The sequence below is a fragment of the Corvus brachyrhynchos genome, unplaced genomic scaffold, assembly GCF_000691975.1.
Source record: "Corvus brachyrhynchos isolate BGI_N302 unplaced genomic scaffold, ASM69197v1 scaffold116, whole genome shotgun sequence".
NCBI lineage: Eukaryota > Metazoa > Chordata > Aves > Passeriformes > Corvidae > Corvus > Corvus brachyrhynchos.
This window is the reverse complement of record NW_008240221.1, coordinates 3924690-3938946: the sequence shown is the minus strand read 5'-3', so window position 1 is coordinate 3938946 and position 14257 is coordinate 3924690. Positions and strand designations below refer to the sequence as shown.

General features: G+C 34.5%; 1 protein-coding gene across 1 annotated transcript in view; it reads left to right on the top strand.

Moving 5' to 3' along the window:
- Positions 1–14257, top strand: part of KIDINS220 (kinase D-interacting substrate 220kDa) — a 75356-nt gene that overhangs the window by 56565 nt on the left and 4534 nt on the right. Inside the window, exons 25-30 of the mRNA XM_017744909.1 lie at positions 3790–3900; positions 4781–4837; positions 11059–11205; positions 12989–13087; positions 13931–14023; positions 14224–14255. Coding sequence (XP_017600398.1) covers positions 3790–3900; positions 4781–4837; positions 11059–11205; positions 12989–13087; positions 13931–14023; positions 14224–14255 — 539 coding nt within the window. The remainder of the gene's footprint in view (positions 1–3789; positions 3901–4780; positions 4838–11058; positions 11206–12988; positions 13088–13930; positions 14024–14223; positions 14256–14257) is intronic.

The following is a 14257-nucleotide window of genomic DNA, read 5'->3' as shown; positions in this document are numbered from 1 at the left end:
TTTTTTTTTTTTTTTTTTTTTTTTTCTTTTGGGTAAACTGCTCAGCTGTTCACATGCTCACACACATTGGGAGGGCTCCTGTCTTTTTTTGGTGACTTTTGGTATAACATACAGAAACTCAAGTGGGGAGCTACATTATAAGAATGTATGTCTGTCTTCCCTTTTGTCTCTGTTTTTAAAGTTATTTTGAGATCTTTTCCCTAAGCTGGTGTTGTACTAGTTTAAAGGAATTAACATGAATTGCATAAAACATACATTTTTGAACTATTTGTGGGCCTCGGAAAACATAGTCCTGGGAATGGCTCATGTGAAAATTGAATGGAGTGCTTTACTGCATAGTCAAATAGAGTTTAAACTTTTTGGTTTTGTGGGATGTATTCAGTATTTTTAAACTTTATTTTTCACTTTTTTTTTTTCTGCAGTACTATCATGAAAAAACCTCAGAGAGCTGATATAAGTCATAGCTTACTTCTATATACAGGAAATAGCCTCAGCTTTAAGTAGATTTGACTGTAGATAAACATATAACCTAGGAAGGTGAAATGTAAATTGAGTTATTCCTAAATCAGTGTTTGTTAACCAAGGCAAAAATATGTATATGTAAGCCAGAACTTTTTAAGTTTTCTATTTTAAAATTATTCTTGTATACCTCCAATACAGTGTCAGTATGCTGTTTTGTTGAAAATAACGGAAAATAACATATATTTTGAAGTAGTTCAACACTGATAAATGCTTGACACATGAATATTTGTGCTGATACTAACTCAGCTTAGTCCAAGTAGGTGTTTCATTTGAAGCCCTGTTTTTGTGTCTGTTTTGCTCTGTTTTGTGTTACTGTACATGACAAGGTTTAAAGTCAGGGGTGATAAACTGTTGAAACCTGTATGGGGGTTTTTTGCTCCAATAAGCATCAGAGAAACAATTATTGGTGAGTCGTAAGCTGTTCTTATTCAATGAGTTTATTTGTTCATTTGTGTTAAGGCTTACAAGCATGCTTACTTTTTTGCCTGCTGAAGACTAAAATACTTCAATTTTGGCCTTTCTCTCTGGAATTTTATACTGCCCTTCTAAAGTGTGATTGTTTTTAGTGTGTCAATAAATACTGTCAGAGAACTGTATTCATTACTTTGGACTCATAAAGGTACTGTCATGGACACCACATACTGAGACGCTTTTAAAAGTAGAAAATTCATCCTGAAAAACTGTTTCCTTCAGCATTTTCAATCACATTTTATTTCTCAGGTTTTTGTAAAAATGGTGTTCACAAAAAAGAATAGCAACTGAAGAATAGACTCTCCCCAGGAGAAGTTTCCAAGAGAAGTCTTGGATACTTGTATGACAAAACACAATGGATTCAAATACTTCTGTGGAAATGGCTGGATTTTATTCAAAAACACCCTAAATTCTGGGTATTATGACCAGTAAATGGTTCCTGTCCTGTTGTCTTTAAGCATTCATTTATGCTTAAGAACAAAACCTTTGAGCTGTTGGGGAAAATGCTCTGTTTGTTTTTAGGAAATACTTTTTTTAAAAAAAATATGTATGTTTCTTCTTTTTTCTTTAGATACTTCTGTGTTATGGATCTGGAGCTTCCAGTGATGTAATCTATTAATTTTTGGTTTAAAACCCAGTTCTCCCTCTGGTTAGCTTTAAAGGGAAGATTATGGTCCCATTTAGAAGCTCTTCAATTTAGCACTCAGGCTCTCAGTATAGGGCTATGCTGGACATTTACTGTCTAATGGCCTAGCTAAAAGCTGAATTCAGGTTCAGCTTCTCAAAATTGCTGCTGTCATGGATCATTGTGGAGATGTTTCTTACAGGGAAGGTCGGAGCAGTAGGCAAGTCTAATTGGGATTTCCTGGGTGGAAACAAGAAATTATGGTATGTGAATACTTTTTTTTTGACAAAAGAGGAGAAGATTCTTTGGTATCTTGAAAAAATTGATGTTTTGCTACATCCATTGAGCTTTGTATGCTCTCTGCAGACTCTACACTGGTTTATGCCCAATGTATATTTCTATTGATCTCATGTTTTTGTGATACCTGTATTGTACTTCAAATGAAGGTGGAGTCTGTAAGGCCTAGCCTGTAATGGAGAATTAATCCCACAGTTGGGAAACAGTGGAGTAGCTGAAATGGGCTCAGGGGTTGATTAGAAATTATGAAAGAATTGTGGGATAATTGCCTTAGTGGGCAGATTTTTTCCATTGCTTTGTAGTTTGATGTCATGCAACCAGCAAGCTCCCTATGTGTTGCAGAGAAAAGGCTTTGCAGTGAGAGCCGGGCACTTGAATGCAGTTTGATCGCAAAGCATTTCATGCTTGGGGGTTTTCCACACAGTTTAAGCTGTTAGTGGAAAACTGAGGCATTAAATTATTCTGTGGTATTTTCTGGAAATTAATCTCTCTTTTAAAAAAAAGTTCGTATTATTTCTAGAATGTGCCTTATGACAGTGGAATAGTTTTAATTCAGTGAACTTTTCTGCATCATTTTATACTAGCCAAATAATACAGGGCAAAGGCTAGGTAACCAAGCTTTCCCATTTAGACTAATGGTTACAATGCTTATTGTGTAACTTCGCATGTTGGAAGAGCATATGAAATTTTTGTGGTAATTGTGTGAAAGTGTTCAGAGTCTACCTCTAGCAGCTAAGAATATGGAGCCATTTTTATTTTCCATAAAGTGCTTGAAGTCTAGCATATGCTGTCTACATAAGTGATATACTCAGAAATTAAACTCGAATTTCTCAGTTCATTTAGAGCTTCTGAATACAGAAGTTTTTAAGTCCTTATTGGCAAATCTAAAGTGAAATATTTCAACAATTTTACTTCTTCCTCATGGATTCTCCCTTGAGTCATAGAATTATTTACTCTATACTGAATTTCGTGTAGTAGACTAATCAGAATCTTGTCATGTGCAGAAACACAAATCAGATAATATGTTCTCTTGTGAAATATCTGGATAATACAATTTTGAAAACGCTACATATAGAAACATCAGAAATCAGTAATACAGCCATTGTTTTGAGATTTCTTTTAGGTTTTTATGGTGTTTTGTTGGTTTTTAGTTGTTGGTTTTTTTTTATTTTGGGAGTTTTATTAAGAAGTGGGTAGTGAGTTAAAAGCAATGAGTACTGTAATTCTGCTTTTCCTAAAGTTTAAATTAACACTGTCCCTTAAACTGGTATTTGTGTTGAACAACATGCATTAATGTATTTCCAACAAAACAAAGCTCAAATATTGCTGTTCATACATTTATAAAATCTAGCATTTGTGGAAGCCCTCAGGTTGGGTGCCACAAATATGGGAAGTTATAGTGATGCTGTTACGTATCACACTTTTTGTTTATTTGGTACAGTTGTCTTGGCTATTATGAATGATTCGAAGTTTTACTGAGCATCTGATTTTGAATTTAGAAGGTCAGAGAGTGAAATTGCAAGAATTATCCTTAAATTATACTTATCCCATATTGAAAACAGATGTCAGAGTGTAGTTACCAAAACCATTCTGACTCTGTTCCTCCAGAAAACTGTACCAGAGCACCCAGAGGCTCAGAGGAAAAAAAGGGTCAGTTCCTGAGGGATTTTGAAGAACTCACTCCAGAGCTTTTGATTGAATTCTGTTCAATGGTTCAATGCAAAAAGTAAAGAAAGCTATTAGTAATTGCTCTTTTTTACTTTATGAAACTCAACTAGAGGATGTGTTTTGTTGTAATGATTTTTGTTTTATTATTACATTTTGATTTGTGTAATTGTTTGTCCCTTTTTTGTTACACTTTTTTTTTCCCATAGCCATTCTTTGCCCCATATCTTTACATGCCAAGGTATTACCCTGGCAGTTCTCATCTCATCTCACGTCCACCACTAAAAACGAGTTTGTCCAGAGATCAGAGCAATGGCCTAGTAAGTATTTTGAAGGGTAATTCAAATACTAACCTAGACAATAAATACAGTGAGTAATGAAAATGAAGGTTATTAATGATGATTCTCTGTTAGACAAGTATAAGCTTTATATTATAAATATTTTAAGCAAAGGTGTTATTAACATGTAATGTAAATGTATTTTGTTTTAACTTTAGAAATTCCTTACAGAGGAAAACCAATTCTAGCATCCATGTATAAAGGTTAGAGGAGAATGACCTGTGCTACTGGCAAAAAATATAGAAATGAAAATGCCAACTGTACTATAGTTCCAAAATAGATGTAGTGATATAAGAAAATAAGCGCTATTTGTAAACTTATGTTCAATTTTATTTTAATAATATGTCACAAATTCTTTGTATCTGGAGAAGATAGAATTGCATCCTTTAATGTTGTAAACAATGCTAGAAACTGAAAGGTCAAATTAAAATGTTAAAAGAAATGTGTTAAATATTTAAGTAAAACAAAATACATTTTATCCTAAGAGCTTTTGCAAGTACATATAATTCAACTTTACCCATTAGAAGAGCAAAACAAGCAGACTTTTCTAGCTTCCTATAGAATAATAAATTTCCTGTTTAACAGTATTTATTTTACTGACAGATGGCTGTTCAAATGGAATTATGAACTAAGGAAAGATAAAAAAGTAAAGCCTCACTTATCAGTCACTTTAATTCTAGGGTATTGATACAATGTGCAAGGCTGTTAAAAGGTGGTTAAAGCTTTAATCACTTAAAGAAAACAAATGTGTTTCTATCAAATTATGTATTATTATGAGATCATTCTCATTCACTGTTTACTTCATAACTTTTGTTGAGCCCTTGATCATTTTACCCAAACCATAATATTTTGTTGTTGTTAGGATGTTATCAAGGAAGATGCTGATGAGGGGCTTCCTTCACCCACAGACCCCTCAATGGTAAATGAGTAGTCATGTGGTGTGGAAATTTTAGCATCTCATTGCTTTTTCAGCAGTAATGAGTCTGCATTAATCGTAACTGCAGTTCACTAACACTGCATCAGTGGCTTTGGTGGGCAAATAGAGTAGTTGAAAACTAATGTAGTTCGTGAATGAATTTAAGAGCTAATATTTCACTTGTAAGATGTACTTTATTTTCCCCTGTAGTTTTCTCCTTGCCTTTCTCAGTAGCTGTGGTGAGCTTTCTGTAAAGTGTCGTGGTAGCTAAACAAAGTGTAGAATGACAGCTGGTCATTCAGTGTGTAAGTTTTAGAGGTAATTGTGTTTTTCTGCTTCAGTCAACTCTCTTGCCCAAACCCCTGCTTCTTTAGTTGGTGATATAAAGCTATTGCAGGTAACACTGTATAAGGCAACTTTGATAGAAATGGAAAAATAAAACATTGCAAGTCAAAAGCTTATTCTTGAGTCAGAATGTTAACAACTACCTTTTCCATGACTTGTTTTGTTTTATCCTAAGTATTTGTACAAAGATATCATCTTTGTGGTATGTGTTTTGACTCTAATTATGGTAATCATGATTTATACCAAAACAAAGAGGTTAATGTGACTGTCATGATTCTCTTAATATTTGCTGCCAGTCATTGTTGACATTGTTGACAGTAATAGTTGGATTGCATTTACTTTTTCTTCTAGTAAATCATTGCAAAAATGTCTTTCTACTGTTGTGCAATGAAAAAAAATCAAACCCCACACAGATTCTAAACTGTGTTTAACTGTACATAACTTTCACTGAGAAACCCTTATGTGCAGTGCAATGGAAAAGATACACTAAAGTTCCCTCTCCCATGTCATTTGCTACCTTGTGTGAAGGGATGACTTTGGAGTAATTTTTCCTTTGGAGATGCTGATGCCATCCTTGTGTTTGATTCCTTATCTCAGTATCCCATTCTTTTGCCAGACCTTTGAGATTTGTCAGTGCAAGGAGAATTAAGGACTTTCTCAAAAGTATTAGCATGATGGCTGAAGAGTGTGTGTCCCTATGAGAGTGAGAAGGGACACAAGTGGAAAATAGGATTTAGTCTTGGGGCAAAGTAGTGAATGAATTCCAGCAGCAGACCTGGAACTGGTTGCTCTTCTGCTTGCTGCTCTGAGTGTGTATGTTAAAGCACATTTAGGCTGCAGCTTCGAACAGCAATTTAAAAGACTCCTGTAAGTTAAATAACTTGTTGCCTCTGAGTAAGGAAATACAGGAATTAAAACATTAAAAAGAAACTCTCTTTGAGATAATGCTAATGGAGGATTTTGTTAGATCTGTTTTTTAATTTAATTTATTGTGAATCTCTGTAGTGCAGCATATCAGATCTTATACTTTTCTAAGACTTAGCAATATTTAACCTATGGTATAAATCTAAAACTTTGAATTTTTTTTTAAGTCTCTTGGGAAGTTGACAAGAAGGTTGTTAGTCAGGATATGATATGTGATGTCTTATCAGGGTTTCATGTACTTTAACCCACTTCTTTTGTCAACTTTATTGAATTTTCTATGGAAGGAAACAATATTATATTTGTGTTATGTGCCACAATTATCTGTAGATGATGGGTACAGTAATTTCATCCAGCTATTTAGGTAGCTCTTAATTGATGGGTTGTTGCTACTGTATAAATGATACAACTTATTAAATGGTTTGGTGCATGCAAAGTAATTAAATGAACTAAAAAACTGCACAAAGTAGTTAATGAACACAAAGATGTGTAATTGGTTTAGTGATTGAAAACAAGAGGAGCATGTAGAATCAAAATTGTCTTTCATGCTAAACTGGCAAGGAGCCAGAAATGTTTCAACTTCTGTGTAAAATAGAGAATAATCATTGTTTTGAATGTTTTGAGTCATAACAGGGTGAAAAAACAGGATTACTCAGGAGTATAATTTTTTTTCATACAGATCATCATTTTTGCTTATTGCATGAGTTGACAGAGTTGTGTGGAGGCTGTTATGTGATCTAGTTAAGGGTCTGCTGTTGTTGTCAGTCTGATGCTGGAGTGACCAAGTTCTGAAATTTCAGACCATCATCATTAGTGTCATAATATTTGTATAAGTCTAGGTTAGCTTCGTAGAAATCAGGAATTCATTGAGAATAGTCATCCTGTATCAAGAATTTTACTTCAGCCACCTTCTGTACTTAGATTGTGTTGCTGATGATAAAACTCATCTATCTCAGACCATTGTTTACTGTTCTTTGCTGAATGGATCAAAACGTAGATGTCGAACTGGTAAGTTGACCAAATGCCATCTATTTAATTGTATCAGCATGAAGGTGTGTTGCAAATTCTAGGTTATCAGCTTGAATCACTAATAAAAATGGTCTTATGATGCTGGCCTTTGACATTTCTACTGGTTTTACTGTACAAATGCTTATTTCTGAATAACTTAAAAAACTTCTAGAGGGCCCTTTTGAAGAGTTTGTAGGTGGGTTGCAGTGTTATCAGTCATGAGATGGTAACACTTATCTGTCATAAACTTGGTTTTGTGCTTTAGTTTGCATTGTTAATTTTGACTTCTTAGGAAGGAGTTTGTTCCAATATAACTACTTTGTTTAAATACATTTTTTCATACTGCACTGAATATATAATCCCTTAAGATGTAGTATGTGTGCTTTGAATGAGAACTAACGTGGCCTAGAGCACGTAGTAAAGATAAACATACGGTACTTCTTAAGAAACTGGAAGTGCTTTTCAAAAGTTTGAGCATGAATGAGAATGTATGGCATGGGAGTTTTCTTAGGGATTTTTCAGTGCTTTTGTGTAGCTTTTTTGTGCTTTGAATATTTGTGCTTATAAGAAATAACTTTTCTATTCTGTGGATGGTGCTGGTTTGTTTTTGGGGCTTTTTCGGGGGCGGGGGGTGAGGGGAGTTGGCAGATTTGATACGTTTAGATAGAAGCTTCTTTAGGTAGAAGTTTGCAAAGTTATTTGAGGTACATTAGTGGTATAATGTGATCTTGAAATGGCAGGAGAATGTTTCATCAAAAGGAGGATTTTCTGTCAGAAACAATATAAAACCTTATGCAAAACAAAATATAGCAAGTGGTTTTTTTGCAAATGCAAAACAAAATAGTCTGCTCTTGAAAATAGTATTTGTATAGCATATCCTAAATGTATATTTTGAAGACCTATTTTAAAAGTTTCATCACATTATGAAAATATCCTGTGTCTGTCCTAACCCTGATTTCCTCTGTTTACTTCAAAGTGTGTTCTCTGTATGTTTGCCCTTTGTGATGTCACTTGAAGCTGTTGTTTCTTTTAATTGTGTTTTGTCCTTTTCTCAAAGCTGTGTAAGTCTGGGTTAGACAAAATCAGACAGGTACAGCTACTTTCTGTGAATTCTCATTCACTTGTTTCAGAGTCATTCCAAAAGCTATCATACTGGTGCTTCATGCTGGGCTGTCTGTAAACTAATGCTCATTACTAGCCTTGAGGTTTGTTTTGACAAACTGCTTTTAGCTTTTGCATGGCAAATACTTTTCAGACTAATGTTCTGTAAGCATTTCTAACAAAACCACTAAGGCTGAAAAATGTGTCAGTTTAAGTACAGTTTTAATTCACTTACATGATGACAATATCCCTAAAGCTATTTCATTACTTATTCTTCAGAGAGTGCTTTTCATAAAGAATGATTTGGATTAATGTGCATCTATTTCAAACAGTTCACACTTAAAAAAAAATAGTCTAAATATTTCAGCTTTTACATATCTTTTTTATACACTGAAAGCAATGTTTCTAAACTCAGTCTTAATGCATGCAGAAAGAATGGCTTGCCCTTGATTGTTAGAAAAATATTTTGATCTGTTGAATTAGAAGTGTTTAAAACTTTTCTTCATTTATTTCTGGATGTATCATAGATAATGTCTTTAATAGATTTTGAGAAAAAAGGCAATTGCTAACACATGTTGCTTAGGGATCATTTATTTTAGTAGTGCCACAATGTATTTGGCTATAACCGTTCCTTTTATTTTAATTGATAAGCAAAAAATAATTAAGATTTTAATTAACTTAGTATCTTGTCCTTGTTGATATATTATCTAACTCATGCCAATAGTAAATAGTGTGTTTATGAGGAAATAATGGATAAAGCTGGTATTCTGAAGAAAAACCCACAGTGATTTTTTAAAGAGGAAAATCAAATATGTTCATAAAAAAGTATATGATAAATAGATTATGGGTGAAGCTTCATTCTGTCATTTTCGTCATTTTAATGATTGGCTTATATCCTTGACGTGATACAGATTTTAGTTGTGCTAAAAATCAGACTAAATTAAGAGCTGAAATTTGTCCTTTAGATGCCTCTATGATAACTAATTAGGTATTGTAGGCACCTAATTAGGGAGACATTGCAGATTCTGAAAAGTAGCTGTCTTGTCCTCAAAAGGAATACCAAGCACTAGTTTAAGGGCCTAGACTGGAGTGGAATTAAAATGTTTAATTTTTATGCAATAATTTAGGGTAGATTGCCTTCCCAGAAAATGAGATATATCTTTTGTTTATTTATTATCCAGTTTACATAACATTAAAAGAATTATGAATGGTTAGAGAAACAAAAATTAGTGCCCCAGCTATTTCCAGGCAAGTGTGTTCAAAAGGTTCAAATTCCCCACAACCCCCCGTAGTGTTCCTGAATGAAGCTGATAGTTACACAGTTTAAAGTCCATTTCAAGGACATCTGGTGGAAAACTTTGAGGTAATTACATGTAATATCATCTAAACTTTGAAACTCAGAGTGGCTTGGGTGGGGAGTGTGCCTAGCTCCCCAGATCAGGATATCTTTGATAATAAGTCAGAAATAACTCTGAGGTAGTAGATAATGGGGTTTTGGATTGCTGTCTTGGAATGACTAGTTGAATAAATTCTTTGTAAATATCCTGGTTTAGATAATTCAGATAAGGTTAATGGCATTCTCTGTGATAACCCTTGGTTTTCATAAGCAATATATTGGGATCTAGTAATTTATATTAATTCTGAAATATTAAACAATTTAGACATAATTAAATAAAAATGGGGGACAATATTGCAACTCTAAAACCAGCCTTCATTGGTAATTTGAGGAATATAATAAAACTTGATTAGCTGAACTCTGGATAGTCAAAATGCACTTTTACATCTCAGGGTTTATGCATGCAATGATGACCTCTGATGCTTTAGAAGCTCTTTTGCATGCTCCCAAAATGAGCTGTTTGGTGCACAGTCTACAATGCTGAACCCAAAACTTCATGTTCAGAAAAAAGGGAGGATGCAACCTCCCTCACAGGTGGAGAGCATACAAATATTTTCTAACTGATAGAACTGATTCTGATTTTGCTTTTAGGAATTTGGAATCACTGATGTTACTGTGCACAGGTTCCCATCCAGGGGAAACGTGGTTTTTTTAAGAACCCACCTTAATATACTGTCTACCTGCAGATACGTTTCTTTTAGTTTTCCACCCTTCCTTTGAAATTCCCAGAAGCTGGCAACATTAACGGGACAACTTTTGTGTTACAGAGCTGAATTATAAATAATTTCTACCTCAATCATGCCTAAGTTTGAGGTACATCAAGCATCCTCGTAGTATCTTGTAGAGCATTTGCAGTGCTGCTGTTTCTGTGCTATGGTACACAGCCCCTTAGCTGATCTTGCATAAATAGAGCTGAAGGAACCTCTGGAAAATGAACAGATACTGTTAAAATTACCCATTTAATCCAAGTAGTTGAGGAGTTATCTTTGTTTTGAGTATCTTTGAGTTTTAGGTCATCTTTGTCTGATAATAAAGCAGCAGTTTTTAAGACAGAAAAATCTAGGTTGTATCTGCATTATTTGAGAAAAAACTCAAACATCCCAAAACCAAACTAACAACTAAAGTTAGGGGAAAACTTGTGGGTGAAACTGCATTGCAAATTGATTGACTCGTACTTAATATTTCTGATTTTTATGTTTCTTTTCTTAAAATTATGTAATTTGTCATAAAGGCAGGACTCAAGATGCTGGTTTTTTTCTCCTATAAATACATATAATGACTGTTCTCCAGTATATAGAATTATAGTAATTAAAAATGCCTGTGCAATCTTATTCTCATCTCTTAATTTTAAAATGTAGTTGAACACAGTTTGATTTGTATTAGTGTGTATTGTGAACTTCCGGGTGTACTGAATATTTGAACAAGTCTTATGTGGACATTTTCTCACTTGCAGGGAGCAGGAGCAGGCACAGGGTCAGCTGCAGGAGTATTGCATGTATCTCTGAGCACAATGAGTGTGGAAGCTGTCTGTGAGAAGCTAAAGCAGATAGATGGTCTGGACCAGAGCATGCTACCTCAGTATTCTGCAACTATAAAAAAGGTATCAGCTGAATTTCATTAATGTATTTAGTTCCTAAACATGGAAATACACAAGGAGTGGGAAATATTTAGTTGCCTCTTTTCTTGAAAATGTGTATTTAAATACATCATATGTTAAAGTAACATCCTGAGTTCTGTGCATGACAAGTTTGGAGGACATTTTAATACAGCTATTTAATTTTCAGAGAAAATGTGCTCTGTTGGAAAGGACAAACAGTCAGAAATATAAATGCTGGTGAGACTGGTTATTCTGAGAAAAGCAAGAAAAATGTTTTCAAAATTGCCATGTGTAATAAATAAATAAAAAGTGTTGCAAATGTATTCTATATCTAGGTAGCAATATCCCTTTCTTTTTTCTCTGTGAAAAATTGGCACATCTCTCCTGTTGTAAATGAGTGGTGAAGATGGTTCCATTTCTTTATCACAGTCCACATCTATTTGCTTCGGAAGAAGGTCACTGTATGTTTTTCTGCCTCTCCTCTTTTCTGTGAAAGATACATTAATGCAGAAATTTTTTTTGCTCTTTAACTTTTTTTTCACTGTTCTGTGTGCTATTTTACAAAGAAAGAAGGGGAAAATATGAAGGTTGTCATTAGTCAGTGTTTTTGCTGAGCTCGCTTTGTCCTGGAACCTATCGTATCTTGAATAATACAGGAAGGATGTTGATTCAAGGATTAAGAGACAGGTTTATCATAGGAAGCTTCAGTGAAGTTACTTAAAACAAGATGTAGGACGTTAGATTGCAGGTCATTAAGTGAAGCTGCAAAATATTTCAGTTGCTTCTGTTGCTCCAGAGTGCAAAAAGAATGTGCTCATCAGTTATCTCTAATGAGATTCCTCTTATTTATATTCTTGCTTTTCTTAGAAGGGATATCAAAGAAGAATGAAAATGGCTCAGCCTGGTCTTTTTCCTGGTTTGACTAAGACCATCTGCTGGGATATGGGAACAAAACCATGGAGATCCCTCAGTATAAGCAGTGGTCTGAACTTGGGTCTTCTGTTTTCTGGCAGCTCTCCTAAGACATGGTTCCTCTTTTACATTCTGTCCATACACTGATACATGGTATAAAGAGAAATACTTCTCATTGTTATGTAATGAAAATGGTTCTGTGTTGAATTTGGTGCTTTTGGAAGTTAAGCGCTGTATAAACATTCTGAATGTAAGGACTCATCTTTCTAGAATATAGATGTTGTTTAAGCACTTCTTGTTTATCTCTGATTGATGATGAACATTAGAAGGAAGTCTAATCTTCTGTCCCAACATATTTCTAATGATGGGAGGAATGTAAGCCTGTTTTATGCAGAGAGGGAACTTAATGGAGGTAGTACTTGATCTTAGATGCCTCAAGCCAGGGGTCAGACGCTGCCTGGGACTTCTTTGTCTGATTATCTTCAAATGCTTGGGTGTCATTTGTGTTCTGAGTTGGAGCAATTTAAGCAGATTAATGTGGCTTATTGTTCCTGAAATTTTCCACCACTTATGTGTTGTTTCCTTATGTCGGTTTATAGAATACAATCATATTGCCTTTCATATACACATTTTTAATGGGTTTAATATTTCCATTTTTTTCCATGACACACAGGTGTTTCTCGTTCATCAGCAACCGTCACTAAATATACTTCTATAAAAACACATGGTTATTACATAGAAGTGGACTTAAGAGTGACTTTGGGAAATTTCACTAGTAGTCTGCATCCAGCTTTACCTCTATCTTTTTAGTCTGTTACTGCCATGCCATGAGTCTTGTATCCATAATTTACATTATTTAGTTTTATTGTTTTAGGCAAATATAAATGGCCGTGTCTTGGCTCAGTGCAACATTGATGAACTGAAAAAAGAAATGAATATGAATTTTGGTGACTGGCACCTGTTCAGGAGCATGGTAAGACTTTCTGTTCAGTGTTCAGGTCATCATAAATTAGTCTTTTTCCATATGAATCTTTTTTTCTTTCTGGTTGCTTTCTTGTTGTCATCATCTTTAAGTTTGTAAGTATTGTCTTAAAGCATGCATGCATCTGCTGTTTTGTTACTTTGTCTTTTTACCTTAAGCACTAATGAATAACTGGTTGCCTATGGATTTGCATCTTAATGGGTTGTGAACTCTGAGGTTTTGCCTCCTTTTTTTGTGGGATCTGTTTTTTACTGTGTGGCTTCCCTTTCCAAATTTGCCTACTTTAATGAAATGGTCAGAACTTAACTCTTTCTGAAATCTCTGTCCTACTGTTGAAGTTAGTCAGGGAATTCAAAGTATGTGTAATAATAAGTGCAAGGAACTGGGCAGCCAGCCTGTGTTACAGTGAGGGTTACGCATTGCAGAGAACTGAGTTTTCTCTTAAGTATTTTTAGACTTGCCGGTTTTCTTTCTTGAAATAACAGTATGTCTCTCAACTGTAAGGCAGTCTTGAAAACACTGAGAATTACATGATGAGATTTATTGTTAGATACAAAGTGTTTGGTTTTTCTTTAAAATTTGTAATTTATCACTTACTAGTTTTACAAGAATTTATGTATTTTTTGGCATAGGAGTTCTTTCAAGGATCTGAGTAGTAACAACAATTAAATTATTTTTCTTTGTACTTTTCCATGGTCAAAACTGCATACACATGTACACTTTTACAGCTGTGAATTCCTCATTCCTATGTTTAATGGAATTCTTGTTTATCAATTTTGAGAACTTCTTCTATTTATGTAATTACATTTAAACTGTCTCTCTTTGTGTGTTAAGATACTTGAAATGAGAAATTCAGAAAATCAGGCTGCTCAGGAAGATCCTCGTGGAGCAACGGAGCACGTTACAGCTGCCATTCCTCACAGTGACCCTGTGAATTCCTCATTCCTATGTTTAATGGAATTCTTGTTTATCAATTTTGAGAACTTCTTCTATTTATGTAATTACATTTAAACTGTCTCTCTTTGTGTGTTAAGATACTTGAAATGAGAAATTCAGAAAATCAGGCTGCTCAGGAAGATCCTCGTGGAGCAACGGAGCACGTTACAGCTGCCATTCCTCACAGTGACCTTACTCGCCGTCCTGGCCATAACACCGAGCTGC